Source organism: Barbatula barbatula (genome assembly GCF_947034865.1).
Source record: "Barbatula barbatula genome assembly, chromosome: 5".
In the NCBI taxonomy this organism is placed as follows: Eukaryota; Metazoa; Chordata; class Actinopteri; order Cypriniformes; family Nemacheilidae; genus Barbatula; species Barbatula barbatula.
The window spans coordinates 11417269-11435862 of record NC_136769.1 but is presented as its reverse complement, the minus strand read 5'-3'; the positions used below and the strand labels follow the sequence as shown (position 1 = coordinate 11435862).

Below are 18594 nucleotides of genomic sequence, written 5' to 3'. Positions count from 1 at the left end.
TGTTAGCTAGAAATAAAAATACTGCCATTCATGTACATTTCTTAACATGCAACTTTATCTTTTGAAGGTATTCCGAGAAATACTTTAGTGGTGTCCATACATTTAAAGTCAATAAGGGGCCTGTAATTTGGTTATCTGTGTTCTTCAAAATGTATTTTATGTTCTGCTACAGAAATACATGTTACCCTTTAAAAGTTGCAGTTGAATGTTGTTTTGGAAAACAATAGTTTCCCGACAAATAAAAAATCTATCCATTTACTCGGCATCATATTTCAAAACCGTTTATATTTTCATCCGTAAACAAAAGAAGAAATCATTTAAGTAATGTCTGGTTTGGTGGATTTAGAACTACATTAAATTGCTACCTATTTAAAAGTTCAAGAAAGTGAAAAGTGACTCACTGCTCATTTTGAAGTAATCTTAAACAGACTGATACTTTAGAATTTCACAGTAAAATCATGCCCTTGGATATGTCACCCCAAAGCGTTTTCACTGGCATACAAACTTTAAATGGGTACTGAAGTGTTTAATTAGAAAAAGTAAAAGTCAATTTAATCACAATGTGTAGGCGAAACAGGTGACACGATTGTCTTATAGCTACCCAGGCAAAAAATAAATAAATATACACATTAATGTAAAGACTCAATTAATTGTGCAATCTACTGTAAAGTTTAAGTTTTATACCATTATACAAAACATGTAACGTGGTATCAGAAGGTGTCATAGCTACAGGCATGATTTTACTGTAAAATTATATATTTATATAGGCTGTTATGTATTAATATAGGATGTTTTTCAAACCTGAGGAAACCCTTCAGAATTACTTTTATGTAAACTAATTCTGTGAATAATCTGAAATAGAATTTGTCAATTAAACCAGTTAATCTAGATGTTACCACATTGATCGAGCTGACAAAACTGACAACATTTCTACAATGTATACTCTGCAAAAACAAGATCAACCATAATAGAGATGAAGGATGGCGGCACATCAAGACTTGCAGTAAATGGCAGCACTTTGAAGTTCGCTCATCACAGTCCTATTGAAGTCAACGTTTGGCATGTTGTCATCAAGGCTAATAAAGAAGCAAGGGTATGGATAATGTAAAAGAGTGTCAGCCTAAGTAGTGACTTACGGTGTTACCCTGTCAGCAATGTAATGAGAAGTGAAATTGTTTGCCTATTGATTTAAAAGAGTTAAAAGAGAGAAATTAAGGGTTGTACAGTTTATTTTTGCCATTTCCTAAAAGTAACTATGCATGTATTAAATGTGAATGTGATTCAGAGGTGTAAAATAATACCATCACATACACCATGTATTCCCGTTTCAGAAAATAGAATGGAAAGCAAAAATGTGATCCTTTCAAACAAAACACTGTCCACATCAACTACAGCAAGCACGAATTTACATAGAACATCAGTAACTATATATTTGATTAAATACTTTGGTTTTTTTACACTTTAAAAATATTATTTCAGATGGTATTACTATGATGGTTTCAAGAGTTGTGTTGAGCTACAAAGAGAACTTTTGTGAAGTTCCACCAACACTTTTGGTTGTCGAAGAAAACCAGTAGATTTCTTTAGTACCGCTGTTACAGTGAAGAATCTGAAGGCAGAAAGAATAAAAGGTCACTTTGTGCATCTCTTCACATCTTCTTAAAAAAAAATAAAGGACATGAATCGAAATTACTGTCCTGAACTTCCACCTGAAAACTCGTCTGTAAATCGCGTCAATTGGAAAGTAACTTCAGAAAAAAAGCCTTTCCCTGTAATTGAGGGGGCATCTGAGATTGTATGCATGCACTTGTCCCCTCTCTCTTACTCTGTCCATTTCTCAAGAGAAGAATTTAGAAACAACACACACACTCACAAATGTGTCATGTAGACTTAGAGCAGCAGACACCCCTTCTTCTTGACCTTGGTGGGTTGTGGGCAGAGCACAGCACGTATGGCTTCATCAAACACTGTCTTCAGACCTCTCTGAGTAAGAGCAGAACACTCCAGGTATTTTACTGCATCTGTTCCCACACAAACACAAGTACACATACAATTTTAGTTTTTAGAAGGAACAAACAAGCTTAAAATAATTTATTTGTGAACTAATGTAGTGTTTTCATTATATCAATATAGCTAATTTTTTAATATGCAGCGTTGTTGTGAAGCATACTGGAGCATTGCATTACATAGACCCTTTGAGTGGGATACTTGGTACCAGATGTCTGGGTGTATTAGGTGTGCACCCATCTGTCATATCTATGTGTGTAGGAGGACTAGCCCATGTGTTCTCCCAAATGCTAGTACGAATCACACTGAGAACCTATTGCATTTGCATCTAAATCTGTAATTTTGTGTATTCCGAGACAGCGTTTTTATTATATGCTACAAAGACACAGCGCAACAGGGAGGCTCAGAGATGACGCATTTTTGTATGTAAAACCATAAAAGCATTTCCGGTTCCATCGCTCCAAAGTCTATGGGCTTTTTTAATGGGTTTTTGGTAAATCGCACGAAATAAGGTCTGCAGTAAACAATTAAATTTTTATTCTTTACTTTTTCCGGCAGATGTCGAATGACCTGGTGACGAACGCTGCATTTTTCATTTTGATCCAATAGGATAGCGTCTACTCTGACGGGAGTTTTCGTCACCACCATTTGCCGAAAAAACAAGCCTCTGGTTCATGCGCAATCGAGAGATGACAGAAGCTAGACATCAACGTTAATATCACTGTTAATATGGATATTTATCTTAAACAAACGCATCGATTCGCTTCAGAAGACCTTTGTTAAGACCACAGAGCTGTGTCGAGCAGTTCTTTGATCGATGGATGCACTTTTTGGACGTTCAAAAAGTCAACACCCATTCTACCGCTTGGGAAGAAGAATAATACGTGACATTATAACTCCGACAGCATTATTCTTCAAGAAGAAAACCATATTCAGTTAAGATGCCTTGAGGGTGAGTAAAACATGGGAAAATCTTGATTTGGTAGTAAAGTATCCCTTTAAAGTTCACCATCTTACCTATTTCTTTGGCTAATGCAAGACCCTGTGGGTAAGTGATTGGTGCCAGTTTTTTCTCCTTTAGCTTTTCAATGGTCTCCTTCTCGTCTCTCAGATCGAGCTTGGTGCCAACAAGAATTATTGGAGTGGAAGGGCAGTGGTGCCTCACCTCCGGGTACCACTAGAGGGAGCAAAATAGCAAACCAATAAAGGTTATTTGGGTTTCTCTACAAGTTTGTGTTAAAGGTTTTCTATAAGGCATTTTATTAGTTGCATTTTGTTCAGTGCATATCCGATAAAAGAGATGTTCTGTGAAATGCACTTTTAAATCTGAAACTCCCAAACATTATTGTTTCCACACACAAAGCAGAAACTTGAGCAGTCAATGCGCACAGTAGTACTTGAACCACAAAATAATCTCTAAGCCCACAGAGTCCTTGACATCCAAAGACATGAAGAATTTTTAAAGGTAAACATCGTTTAAAACATAGAAGTTAAAAAGGTAATAATCAGGTCTGTTACAAGTCCAGGAAATTAAAAACGATCCTTATAGTTTTAAGAATGCTGATGAACTGAACACTAACGCTGTAAATGCACACAACATATCATTTAAAAAACACTTAAAAAGGAAAGAAATATCTTCTCAGGACAAAAGCAGCTCATCCATGACTCAGGTTTTAAAATGAGCATGTGTCTGTTCCTTGACGATGCCACGTCTGATCTACTGGTAAATAGATTACCTTCTATAGATCAGATGTGGCTTCTGTATGATCTGTACGTGGGCTTTTGTATGAAACTAACAGTGTTTTTGCTTTCTGTCTTCAAGCCTATTAATAAAAGAGTTCAAAAGGGCTGACAGACACAAAATGGTGGCCTTCATCAGAGATCAGCATGTCTCCAGTGGCATTGACAGGCGTTTTTGATGCAGTTTTCTGAGCCTCGCTTTCTAATGCAGTCAAAGCAAACCATTATGGCAGTGCCCCATTTTCGCATTCTATCAGCCCGCGCCGGTAATGAGGAGTGATTTCTGAGTACGTAACTTCTTCATGACAGGTTGCTTCAAGAGCGTGGATTTTGCTAGCACAGCCCATGTGACTTCCCACAGCCCTCCTGTACCACCCCATCTACGCGTTTTCCTCCCCTCTTTAAATAGATTTTAATTTGTCTCCTCAACCTCGCACAATCTATCAAGACTGCATTTGCATAAGGGCAGCGTTTCCATGGTTACTCCTTGAGAATATACAGTACAAATAATAAAGGAAAGTACCGGGAGGCTAGAGAAAGCTTTTGAAGGTCTTTGATTGAGAGTTAAATTTGTAAATTGACGTGGATTAAGCCTCAAAGGTTTCTGGAATTGTTGATATCAAAAACTATTTGCTTTTCATTCCATCTCTCTCTTAAATATGCTGCATGAGCACCGATAAATTCTAGCATAAAAGCAAAAACTAAAGGAAACTTCTTTCTTTCACTTTTATTTCCAGCCTTTGTTCTTTATCTTTAAAAAATGAATGCCAGTTAAATATGCCAAAGTTTTAACATTTTTTATCAGTCCTAATCAGTTTTATTTTCAATTCGTTTCGCAATTAGCATTACAAATTCAACTTTACAATACCAAGTTTGTTTCAGATTGTCCTTATCCTATCCGGTATATCTATATTTCTACATAGCCAGACATAGAGTCTGATTGTGGACTAACAAAGCTAGAAAACTAATTTGGTTCCCTAACAACTGAAGATGATATTCTGTTCAAAGCAAGCATGTAAACCAATCACATAACGCCTGCTCTACCTATCTATTGTCATCTGTACTTTGATGTAAAGTCAGACCTATTCCTTGTGAGTCCTTTCAAAGACTGAATGGTGTCCATGTTGTTTGTCCAAACAATACTCTTTTAATAAGAGCAGGGACAGCATCTCTTTTTCGACTTTATAACTTTTCTTGTTCAAGCAATTGCTGTAGGAAGTAAATACTACCATTACTATACAAAATCCTAGTAACACAACCCAGAGTCACATTCCTCCAAATACCTGGATCTTTCTACATCACTTGAGCTCTTATGGACCGTATCACACTTCTATCCCTCCTGCTCTGTAGTTCACTAAATGGATTTTCTTACAGCACTAAACTCAAGAGATTTTGACTTCAGACAGTCCTTCCTTTTAGGATCACTCTTCAAAATGCTCTCTGTCAGGTTGAAACCATAAAATGGTAACTTTAGCGGGACACTTAGTGGTGTATCTGTTATGGCATCTACTGTACACTTGCACCTAATGGAGAACAGGCCAAGGTCATCTGAACTGCTTGCATCGTTATTATGCTCGCTCTGGGTTTTGTGGGTGTAAGGCACATTTTCAATGTATAAATAGACATAGGATTTTATTTCGAATGAATGTATTAAATGAAGCTTTTGACTTGGAAAAAAATGCCGGCGATAAAACTCAGCCTTCGCTTTGTGAATACCTGAATGCTAACAAGGCCGAAGCATTTTTACAGTGACTGATGTTGGAATCAGGTACCCTATATGACCAGTTCTCTTTAGTAAATCTCAATGCTTGAGTCAGTGAAAGTTTGCAACGCATCAAGGATAAATACACAGTGGAATCTAGTGTCTAGTGCAATGCAGAGCAAGTGTTTATAAACAAAACACAGGGTCCTTTCGCATAGCCAAGAAAAGCATGTGAGACCATTTGTATTCCGTAAAGATCTACAATGATCTATGCATGAGGACTCACCTTTGCTCTGACGTTTTCAAAAGATGCTGGGCTCACCAGGGAGAAACAGATGAGAAACACATCCTGCAAAACACATCAAAAGACCTTCATTTAATCATAAATAAATAAATAAAACTTGCGAAACGTGCGCTGTTTTTATAGCTCCACTGGTAGCGCATTGAGCTAGAAGTGCAAAGGATTTTTTGTTTGTTCCCAGGTTACATAAATACTCAAAAAACAACAACAAAAAATAAATCGCTTTGGATGAAAACACTTATATGTGACAGCATACCGTCTGCGGGTAGGACAGTGGCCGAAGTCTGTCGTAGTCTTCCTGTCCAGCTGTATCCCAGAGACCCAGGTTGACTGGTTTGCTATCCACCATTACATTTGCTGAGTAGTTATCAAACCTGAGAGTGGATTGAGCTTATGAATGTCATGAACAACATGAACAACAAAAATAAACCGCTAAAAAGATTTTCTGTAGTACTCACACTGTGGGAATGTACTCTCCAGGGAATGCATTAGTAGTGTAGCTGATGAGAAGGCAGGTCTTTCCCACCGCTCTGAAACAAACAAACAGAAATCTTTTAGTACAGTATGCTGAAAAATAAACAACACAGATGTACCTTCTGTCATATACAGCTGTGGAAAAATCCCATTACACAATTCTTTTCAGCTTTTCTGAATTTAATATTTATAGGTGTTTAGGAAAAATTATAATTTTGTTTCATTCTGTGAACTACTGACAAGATTTCTCCCAAATTTCAAATAAATAATCTTTGTATTTGCATTTATTTGCAGAAAATAAAAACTGGAAAAACAGGTGAAAGTAACAGAAAAAAATAATCCGTATTTTTCAGACCAAAAATACTGCAAAGAAAACAAGTTCATATTCACTTTTAAGCAATACAAAAATATTTGTACATAGGAAAATTTTATGTGACAACCTCGATCCCAGTTTTCATGTGTCTTGTCATACTGTCAGTCTTACACATTACTATTGGATAACATCATGTCACTCCTGAGGTTTGATTTAGTTAAAATTCAACAAACACTGGACGGGAATGAATAATTTTCTCCACGGTTGTACATTGTTGCTAAAATGACATCAAAGTGTGCTATAGGTGGTGTACTGTAACCATCCTCATATAACAACAGGTGTAGACCCACCCTTTAATTTTTTAATACAAAGAACATTCTTGTGGTGTTTTAATGCTCCCTTCTTCAAAAACATGGATTATACTCTGAATTTTCAAAACCTGACCACATAAAGAATTTCCATACATGAAAGCTAAATATCTGTGTCCTCACTGATCTGAAGAATGTTGAGCTGAACAAACGTGCTGCTCCTAAAAATCCCATACTTATGTGCAGAGCTGTATTTTTTATTCATGCACATTTTAATGTCTTCTAAATTATTTTGCCCTGAGGGTTCTTTTTCTGTTGCTTTAATAAAAGATGTACTCAAAAATGCATTCAGACAACTAGAAGTAAAATCTACGGTCACGTTGAAATCACTGTGATGCTATATATAGTTCAGATCTATGACTACAAACAGAACAATTAAATTTCAGGACAAATGTGTTTGTAGTGTAAAAATGGCAGGATGACATGCAGTATGAAATGAGGTCACTTATACATAAAAACGCTGGGAGGGTAGGAAAGAAAGATTCCAGTGAAGTGCATGTTGCTGCATGCATGTGAGAATGTGGAATGCATGGATTCAGGAGCCTTTGGCTACGGTTCTCTTGCATCACAAAACAGCACCAGCACTCAAGAGCAAGGCCAAAAACACAAACATCAGGCTACGCACGTTCAGTCACATCATAACCACCAGCTATCCTAACTAGTCTCATCCCTGTTGTTTCTAGAACTTGTGCATTCACATCAATGTAGAAACTATACAATACAAAAGCACACACCACAACCACATGCAACTCAAGAGTTCTCTAGACTTGTGTGCACTTGATTCAAGGGATAGGCTGTGGAGCACTGAACATTAAAAGTTGTGCATTGATTGTACTTGCCATAAAACCTTATTAAGAAAAAGCTGAAATGTAACAATATCCAGAATTCAGTCACTGAACAGCAGAAATCAAACATGCCTGACATGACCCAGCACACTACAATAAATTGCGATCTACACAAATTTCAGTACACACTTGAGGCAGCAGGCTAAAATCTTAATCAGTGTAAAGAGGTGCTTTCTGAAGCTCTTTGAAGTCGTGTTGTGATTCAGATACAGAGAGAAAGATAGATGCGGGGAGAAAAGAGCGAAAGAGAGCTCAGTATGGGGCCTGGCATTGTCGTGACAGGATGACAGGAAGTTGGGCGGTGTCTGCCAGGAAGAATGACAGCAAGCCTCTTTTTGAAGTGTGTCTTTGAAAATGCTCCCTGGGTAGCTGAAACTTCTTTGTCTTTTCTCCGTTTCATTACACTCAAATGTTTCCTGCAATTGTGTCAATCCTAAAACAAACCAAAGGCTTTATGATCATCCATGTACGTTTGCTTGTGCTATGTGTTACAGATCTGTGAAAATGACATCAGTGAAACTGTAAACCATCACATTCACCTTAGCGATGCTGACAGCTTCAGAGAGACACGTAAACGAATACACGGAAGGGTGTCATAAATGACAGTAGGATAGAACATGTCTACCCGGAAATCAAGGCAATTCTGAAAACTTGAGAACAAGCGATACCATGATCAGGGTTCAATTAAAGGCATGTTTCACCATAGCACACCCGGTGTGTAACTGTAAAGTCAATGCACCTTTTTCAACCAAAATGTATCAATGCAATCGAAGACAACACATAAACCTGCGAAATGTTATTCTTAAATCCAACAGGCTCAACCTCTTAAGGTGCATCACATTTATGATGTTAAAGGAATAGTTCACCTTCCAAATAAAACTTTGTCATTATTGACACGCCCTTTTGTCACAGAAAACCTTTGGTCCCCATTGACTTGACATTGGTTTTTGGTTACCAACATTCTTCAAAATATCTTCTTTGGTGTTTTGCAGTAGAAAGAAAATCACACAGGTTTGAAATGACAACAGGGTGAGGTAATGATGACAGAATTTTAATTTTTGAAAGTGAACTATTCTTTTAAGTCCAGTACTATGAGGAACCTGTATTATAGTACAGCATCAAAATCGCTCTAAAGGAAGTTAACAGTTTCAAAATGGAGAACTGTGCACAGGGTTAAAACAGGATATCCTATAAGAGAAAGCAACCATCCTACCCAATTCTCGCCGGCTGCCTTTTGACACTTTAATGTTGGGCTTAAAGTGGCCAATGTACAATGCTCTCATAGTCACGAATTGAAACTCGCCTTAGATATATGTCCACAGTAACACTTTTTTTTACTTATTTACTTTAAACCTACGGTCTACATGATAACATCCTGTGTAAAACTGCAGAAGCAACATACTCTTCTCATTCTGGTCCTATAATTCATTTGCAACGCCATTGCTTTAATGTGTCACAGCATTAAATAAAGCACTTGAGACGAAGTGATGTCGCCAGATGAAAACTTCATATATATACTCCTTTGAAAATCCCCCTCCTACTTTATAAAAACAGCCTTTGACATTGAAGTGTGTTTCAGACTCACATGTTTCAACATCAAATTCACCTCATCCTCCATCTTGAATCATCACTGCCTGAGAAACAACATTGTCTAGAAACACTTAAATTGTTTATCAGTTTTAAAGGCTTCACATTACCAAACAGAAAGAGCACAAATAATATAATTTATATTATCTAGATTATTTGAAAAGTTTAGGTGGTTCTTGTAATTGAAAACACTGTAGAGGTGGGAATGCTGCCTTGACTGCAAGACAAAACTGATATGATAATTGGATTAAAACAGTTGATAAAACCAGTTGTATTCCTGGTACTGATATGGTGAACGCTTCACGGAAATTCCATTTGGGTAACTAGAAACAACCGAGGTGTTTACACTCTAATGATATGTCTTTTGAGAGATTTGATATGATATAATGACATTCTCATCATTCTTTTGTCACTCAGAATAAAGAAACCATACAGCATGAAAAACTTCCTCCACAGAAACTTGACCCATGTGCTCTTTCCTTTGTCGATCAAAATCACTTGCAATGCACTTAACTTCCTGCAATCTCAAAACCTCACTGCAATTAAGACAGTATGTGTTCTGTTTTTTTAAATTTACTTTCCCGTAAAGAGAAGCTGATGACAAGCCCTTAAATATCTGTGCAACCTACGTCAGCCAAACAGTGCACATCTCTGTCATTTTTGCTATACATGAATGGAAATTCTCAAAACCTGTTTAAAGTGACTATTGTAAAATCTACATCAACTTTATGTTTTTGATCTTTAAAATTTACAGAGATGAATAAGGAAAATATATATTTTGAGCCGTAGGGCTATATTAAGTCATGTAGGCTACTCTGTAACTCACGTGACTTAAACATTAAAAATGGGGAAATTAAAACAACTGTATAGCCTAAGTAAATACAGCAGTTAAAATACCACACATGAATAAATATGCAACACTAAACAACAACAAACCATCGACAAACAAACAACACCCTTGAAAAATGATTATAAACAGATATATGTATCAAAATGTATTTAAGAATCCCTTCACTCACCCATCTCCGACCACAACACACTTGATCGCTTGCATTTTGCGTTCCTTTTTAAAACTTTTGCCGGCTGTCGCTATAAAGCAACTGTTACAGAACAAAGTTTCAATACAGGAAACAGATTTGCTTCTTCAATGTCGGTATCTCTCTCTCTCTCTCTATCGCTCCCCCACTCTTCGCTCTTTCCTTCTTTGCTCACACGCTCATGTGGTTGTGACAGTTTTAAACGCGTCTGTGTCGATACGAGGAAGTATTTAACTTTACTCTGAGGCACCCATACGCTCTTCATCAAAGTGCAAGGCACCATAAAGGCCACACGAGGGCGTAAATGTGTTACAATTGTTGTACAAAACTTTGCTAGTTATATTGTATAAATAGATAAACATGAGTGATGCTGTTGCTCAATTGGTCGAACATTGCGTTAGCAGCGAGAAAAAAAACATGGGTTTAATTCCCCCACGCAGACTAAATGCGTGACCTAAAACCGCAAGTCGCTTATTTTGAAAACCCTCACGAACTCTCTGAATAGAAATGCATATTTGTAAATGAAATAGTTAACCATCAAAGAACATAAGTGTGAGTTTAAATTCTATAAATTGTCTTGCTAGTAATAAAGGTTTCTGCGAAGTCTCGTTGCTAGTAATAAAGGTTTCTGCGAAGTCTCGTTTATTAGTGTGATGCTCAGAACAGATAAGTTTGATGAAGACACGTTGACTTGAATTCAGAGTTCAGCTGTCATTCATGGCTGTGACGTCAGTTCAGTCGGCGAGACTCGGCGCTTCTCTGTCCGTTTCATTGAGATTCTTACTGCCTGACAGCGACTGCCTGCTTACAGTTATACATATGAAGGTACGATGTTTTTGTTATGGGTTTTCTAAGGTTTGGCAAGACATTATTCCTTTATTGATACTTTATAGTTTTTGTGTAACATGTGTTACAGGCTACACATTTGCAGGGTTTTCTATATCAGTCTTATCAGTCTCGGAAAAAGAATATTTACTCTAGCCTATTAATTTTGCTGATATACTTCTTTAATATATATGATTTTTCTGATGGATTCGTTTTTTGTATTAACTTTTATGTTGCAGTGTTATAATGCATAGGCTATGCTGAAAAATGCATGACATATGAAAATCATAATATGTGTTGATGTGATTACTAGTTATGAAATATAGCAATAGCAGCATGCAGCACTTTTAAAGGGTTGTAATATTTGACCCTGATCTTACTGTTTTATCTCAGCATCCCTCTAACACAGTCAACATGGGATCCCAAAGAAAGGACAGTTTCCTCTGGGGAAAAGGTAAGATGTGCTATTTGCTTTATTCTTTGCTTGCTGTTTTGATGCTGCTTCATAAATTCGGTCTATGAGCATAGTTGTTGGACCCTTGTGATACTATCATCTAAACTTTTGTATCATGTCAACATCTATTAAACCGAATAATGCGCTTTTATACGTCAGCAATCAGTGATAAAATGCTGGACTGCAGTTGTAATCGTTGCCCCTATTCTCGTGGGCTTTGTTCCTGCGACCCAAATTCGAGTCGATTCCTGTTCCCCTTCCTCTCCCCCACGAGTACACAGTTGCACAGTCTAATACATTACAAATAAACATAAAGATGTAAATGAAGAAAACTAATTCGACTAATATAAAATTGGTATAAATATACCCTTTTTAGTTCTTAATGGTAATTGGGATGTGATATGAGATGCTTGCTTAATGTGGATGTATTTCTGTTCCTATGGCATCATATCTTTAGCACCTTCAACCTTAACTCCAATAGAAAAGAAGCAGATTGAAGTCAATGATCACAAGCATGTCATTCTTGATGATATTCAGGTATATGCCATTACAGTCAAATTCAACACAAAACTCTTCCTCATGTTAATTTTAATAAATAAAACCACATTTCATGTCTAATAAGAAATGCAAAACTAATGTATGTGACGTTGGAAGAATTTTACAGTATCTGCATGCTGCAGGTCATCCTATATAAACTATATAACATTATTTCTGGCTGACAGAAACTCAGGCTGGAGATCGAAAACATGGTGACAGAAATTCAAACAATGGAAGCTGATGAAGAGAAGTGAGTATTAACCACTGTCATTTCTTGCTGCATTACCATGGTAGCAAGAGAAAGTATCGATACATGTTACAACTAAGTTTTCAATTCCCTACAGAACATTTTGCTGTACGGTTTTAATTTGTTTAATCATCAGCTGTTTTAAAATCCACTTTTATTATCATCACATCAGTGATATGCCACTGTGGTTGTTTGTCATTACTGCTTAGATTAATGGTAAAATACACTAAAGTGATGGTTGAACTGACTAGAAAGAACGCACATTGGAGTGTCTGTGATCAAATTACACACTTATTCTTAACACATATTCAACCTATTAACTCTAATATGTCTGTAAGAGCTAAATGAAAAAAATATATAGTGCGATTCACAGTTGAGGGCCTTTACAGTTGCATTTCATAGACAAAACAAATTGATGTGGCTCATTAACACTTGATCAGAGTGTTCGGTGTGCTTTTAATGCCTTGTGTGCATGTATGACATTTTGCATGCACAGTTGCATCTGCAGTATGTTCATATGATGTAATTCTAGCATGAAAGCAGCACACTGGCACAGTGCGTGGGCTTGTATCTGGTTCCTGTTTCTTGGTTTAATTTTACAAGAAGAGGTTTAGCCCTAGATGTCACATTGCTAACTCTACATGTTAGGGACAAAAAGGATGAGACAGGTTATATATGTCCACCATAACACAACTCATCTATTTGTGCATCAACACAAGGATTCACCTAAGCACACATAAACACAATGGATATGTATTGATGATTGTATTTTATTTTTGTCACCAGTTTTTAAACCAGTTATTTCCCCCTAGTAAAAATGTGATGAAGAACAAGAGGATCCAATGTGGAAAAAAAAAATTTAACATGGACCCAAAGAAGGTACAGTATGCACTATGATTGGTCTAAGAAGTATTTGGCTGTAAGACAAAGAGGATAAAAGCAATGCATGTAAAGACACAGCTTGGAGATCGAGCTTAAGTAGGCTAGAGGAAGAGTGGGTGGAGAAAGACAGAGAATGCATATACCACATCCTGTGTTTTCAGCAGAACATGCAGCCTGAAGCCACATATAATTTTCTATGTAGTCACAGGTCACTGTATTAAAAAATGGTGAATTATAAACAGTGTGAATTATATTCCACAATTTGAAACGTCAGCGTGTATCTCACACTTTTACGCTTCAGTGAACAATCAATGTAATTCCAGATTGACTATTAGACAAAGAAAATGCTTGCCCTTGTATGATACTTCTTATTAGCTGTTTGTCAACAAATGGTTGGTTTGCAGTGATGCCAGAGGTCTGTGGTAGAATAAAATTGGGTTTTTACCATAAGGTTAACTGCGTGTTTATTTTCAGGGTTTTCAGTACTTAGTAGATAATAACTTATTGGAGTGGAGACCGGAGGCTGTGTCAGAGTTCCTCTACAAAGAGGAAGGCCTCAATAAAACAGCTATCGGCAACTTTTTAGGGGAGAGGTACGAGGATGATATATTATTCTGGAGAATGCTAATATTGACTTTTTACTCTGATTTTTAAAATACAAAAGCAAATGTTCGGTTCTGTCCACAGGGAGGAGATCCACCTTCAGATCCTGCAAGCTTTTGTTGACCTTCATGAGTTCTCAAACCTTAATCTTGTCCAGGCTTTGAGGTGAGTAGAGAAGGCCATCTTTTCTAGTTTCATTTCATCCACACCGTTTGACATCGTATCACACATTCTGACTGATTTGCTACCACTGTGACTGATTTTTACCCAGGCAGTTCCTGTGGAGTTTCCGTCTGCCTGGTGAGGCTCAGAAGATTGATCGTATGATGGAGGCGTTTGCTCTGCGCTACTGCACCTGTAACCCTGGGGTTTTTCAGTCCACAGGTAGGCTACTACTACATTTAAATCAGTGATTTTCAACAGGTGGAAACCTCGATGCCCCACCTGGTGGGCCATATAGGCTGTTGAAGACTACCGCCAAATTAATTTGTGTTTATTTTTAAGTTGACACATTTTGTTGGTTTGTAATGATTTAATAAGTCTTAAGAATTAACATGTTAAAGAAACACTAAAGTCGAGTCAAGATGCATTAACTAAGTGTACATTTATATTGTAATGTTTCTACACCAATAACGTCACAACATCAGATTTTACTAACACGTTACGATATTCAAGTATAAATGACATATAAAATGTCTCGTTTTCTGAAAAGCAAACAAAAGCGTCGAAGTGTGTGGTGAGAAAGGCTGTGACGGCACCTAGGTGCTAAAGTGCCATGACGGTGGTGAGCTGCCACCGGCGGAAGTGCACGTCACTGTGATAAATATAGGCTAAGTGTAATAAAACTTAAATAATAAAATGTCTGCATGTCAAAACCAAGCCAAGGTAGGTTTAAACAGTTTGTTTCAAATGGAATTGTTAAGGACTGTAGGGTTAATACGCGACTGACTAAAGTTGTCACTGCAACAATTGCTTTTTTATTTAATATTTAACTTTAGTAAATAATGAAAACCTAAATGATTAATGTTTATTTAAATATTTTATACGCTGTAGTGTGCCGTTTCACTGATGGATTTGCGCAATATGGACGGATTTCAATTATTTAACCATTTCAAGTATTTTAATAGGGTCCATAATTCTCTCCCACTCGTCACATGGTTGCTACACGCAAATATAATCATAAAAATATAATATATAATAACATATATTTCCCAAACCACCGCACAACCGCTGTTGATTTGTCTATTACCACCGAGGTGGTAAAAAACTGCCACCATCACAGCCCTGCATAGACCTGCCAGGTATTTTCTATGATTATACAACAGTTTTCATCTATATAGCTTACTTGACTACGTCTGTTTGGCATAAAAGATTAACAGTGGAGTATGTGTACTCTTTGAATTCTGTGTTCATACTATCATGTTTGGAAAGGTGGTCCTCGGAAATGTTTTAAACAGTTCTTGGTGGGCCATGAGTTGCAAAAGGTTGAGAGCTCCTGATTTAAATGATACTTTGGGTGTTTTAACCTACATCTCATGATGTTATTTTTAAGCGTGTCAAATGCTGAAGCTAGATTTACATTACATTACAGGCATTTGGCAGACGCTTTAATCTAAAGCGACGTACATTTCATTATCCTATACATTTGTTTCCAAGTATGTGCAATCCCCTGGGATCGAAACCCATGACCTTTACCACTGAGCTACAAGAAAGCTAGCTGAAATAATGCTGATTTATTCATGATAAAACACAGATCTCTTCACAACTATTTCAGTCACAAAGCCCCTTAAACCAACTGTTCACGTTCTTGCATGGCAGCTCTTGTGACTTTCACAATGTATTGCTTAATAACAGAAATATATCATATATTACTAAGCAGAAATCACCGGTTGGTGTAGTTTGGTAAAATATAGTTTTAGGGCCTTTAGTAGTCAATAGTCTTGCTGTATCTGAAATAAAATATTTAGAAACTTCTACCGGCTGAAAAAGAACAGCAGTAAAACTGCAACATTGCATTTGTGCTGTTTGCAATTGTTTATGATCAAACTCTGTCATATCAGAGCACAAGTTTCCACTCATAGGGAGAATATAAAAAAATCTAGTCTTGAATAATTTCAAATTATTTTAAACTGCACAATATAGCTAAAGATTTATGTTGCGCCAAAAAAAAACTTAAACTATTTTACCATCTTCGGTGTAGTTCCTTTTGGCTAGAATTTGCAGAAATGTTCTCTTGGCATTTTATCAAGCAGCTATTCTATTCTGTGCTCTTATTAGCTGCTAGTTCTTCATTATTCAGTCAAAGTCATTCATTTCAAATACACTTTATGAAAAAGAGGGTATGTTTGCACTGTATTTTCTCTTTGAAACTATAATTTCAGACCTCGAGACAATGAGAAACATTTCACTCAAGTGTTCTAAAAGTTTGGACCGTAAATATACATATATATATATATATATATATATATATATATATATACATATAGTATTTATTGCAAAAAAGTTGTTGTATTTTAATGGTCTTGCTGACACTACAAACTGCTGTGTATAACATATGTTTTGTGTATGTGTGTGTGTGTGTGTGTGTGTGTGTGTGCATGGTTGTTACAGACACCTGTTACATCCTTTCTTTTGCAATCATCATGCTCAACACAAGCTTGCACAACCCCAATGTAAAAGACAAGACCACAATAGAGCGTTTCATCAGCATGAACAGAGGAATCAACAATGGAGAAGATCTCCCTGATGACCTGCTGCAGGTGAGGGAGGTCACAAGGCCCTTACATCTAAAACAATCCAAACCCAAACCATCACATCTGATAATTCAACGTTGAGGTTGTCATCTAAAATAAGCGCAAATTATCTCTTTTCTCTTTTAAAAAATCTCTTTTCGGGAACGTTTAGAAACTTTATGAAAGCATTAAGAATGAACCCTTCAAAATCCCAGAGGATGATGGTAATGACCTCACTCACACCTTCTTCAATCCTGATCGAGAGGGATGGCTTCTAAAAGAGGGTGTGTTACCAATTTCAACTGGTTATGATGTTGTATAATAAAACTATTGCTGAGGCAAAACCTGGATTCATTTTATTAAAACAAATTAGTATGTATTTTAAATTTGCTGTGTGTTAATTCAGAACGTTCATAACAATTCTGGTTAATCTATAGGTGGTAGAATAAAAACCTGGAAAAGGAGGTGGTTCATTTTGACTGATGGCTGTCTGTACTATTTCCAGTATACAACTGTAAGTACTCTTTTTTTTACATAAAACAAAACAAAATATGAAAATTTGTCATTTTGGATCCTTTTCCTCCCCAGGACAAAGAACCGAAGGGAATCATTCCACTGGAGAATTTAAGTGTTAGGGAGATGGAAGACACACACAAACAGGTACACTTCCATTATCAATGATCTAACATATGTCATGTTAAGTGTATTTCCCTGTTAGACCTGTTGCTGTTGGTATATTTGTCATCTGTGTATTACTATTTCTATGTGTGCTCAATCTAGATTTATAAGCTCTCATATTATGAGTCAGCGTCTCATAATACTGCATGACATTTAAATAAGCATGGTTAGCTGTATGGCTGGAATGTAACCTTTTAAAAACTATGATGTATGCATTTCTTCTTTGGAAATGTGTGTTTGTCTGTGTGTTCAGTACTGCTTGGAGTTGTTTAGCCCTCATCACAAAGGGGAGACAATAAAAGCTTGTAAAACCGAAACAGACGGAAGGGTTGTGGTCGGCAAACACCAGTCCTACAAGCTAAGTGCTGCTTCTGCTGAAGAATGTGCAGAGTGGATTCAGGCCATCAGGTACCTGACATCTCCTCATTCAACAGCACCATACAAAAAAACCATGGCAGTTCAAATTGAAAGTAAAATAATTAAGATTGGTTTTGATATGCATATTTTATGAGTAAGCAAATGGTTAGAATTTGTGGGAAAGAGGAACTATGCACACACTCAATTAAATTATTTTCAAAGTAGCCAATTATGAATGCTGTCATTCACAGAGGAACTGAGAAAACCAGAGCATCTCAATCTGTTTCCTCTCTTTTTTGCAGAGCCTGCATCACTAAAGATCCTTTTTATGACCTGGTATCTGCACGCAAGAAGAAGATTATCAACCATAACGAACAGCATGGCTAAGGCTGATGAATGAAAGGCTGAACTCAATAGATCAGATTTTTGCACACACACCTGACACAAGCCATTGGAACAGTTTGGAATGATGATTCTCACCAGGCATATATGCTGTTACAGCCATTGGTCTCGCTTAGTCAGCAGTGTTGTTGTGGTTGGGAGTTCTGCGAGGAACCATTTTTGTATTTATTTGAAACCTACAAGAACTGTTACAGTAAAAATCACCCTTTGAATGTTTCTCTCTCTTATTTTTTAAACGTTGTAATATAATTGTAACTTGGCACTTTGTAAGAATAAATGTAAAAAGTTTGTATAGTGTTTTGAATAAAATATTTTAAAAACCTTAGGCTTAAGGACCACTTGGCACGTTTTTCCATTTGACCAGTATACAGTTTTGGATTTTACATTTATTCATTTGGCAGAAGCTTTTATCCAAAGGGACTTACAAATAGGAGAACATATAAACATTTTGTCAACGCACTAATTTCACATTTTCAGTTTAATTCTATTTTTACCTTTTAATA

The 18594-nt window shown here is 36.7% G+C and overlaps 2 protein-coding genes across 2 annotated transcripts; one reads left to right on the top strand and one right to left on the bottom strand.

Moving 5' to 3' along the window:
• Positions 1-1213: 1213 nt before the first annotated feature.
• On the bottom strand, positions 1214-10889 carry rac2 (Rac family small GTPase 2). The gene is made up of 7 exons (XM_079455628.1): positions 10357-10889; positions 6209-6280; positions 6007-6124; positions 5736-5798; positions 3025-3184; positions 1874-2021; positions 1214-1609 (listed from the first exon to the last, which is right to left on the bottom strand). The coding sequence occupies exons 1-6, from the start codon at positions 10389-10391 to the stop codon at positions 1891-1893; spliced, it is 579 nt and encodes a 192-aa protein (XP_079311754.1). The 5' UTR covers positions 10392-10889; the 3' UTR covers positions 1214-1609; positions 1874-1890.
• Positions 10750-18416, top strand: cyth4a (cytohesin 4a). Its single transcript, XM_079455627.1, has 14 exons — positions 10750-11199; positions 11593-11653; positions 12111-12190; positions 12376-12440; positions 13250-13316; positions 13794-13912; positions 14007-14087; positions 14194-14306; positions 16533-16681; positions 16827-16938; positions 17092-17168; positions 17243-17314; positions 17586-17740; positions 17992-18416. Exons 1-14 carry the CDS (start codon positions 11092-11094, stop codon positions 18074-18076), a joined length of 1344 nt encoding a protein of 447 aa, XP_079311753.1. The 5' UTR covers positions 10750-11091; the 3' UTR covers positions 18077-18416.
• Positions 18417-18594: the final 178 nt, after the last annotated feature.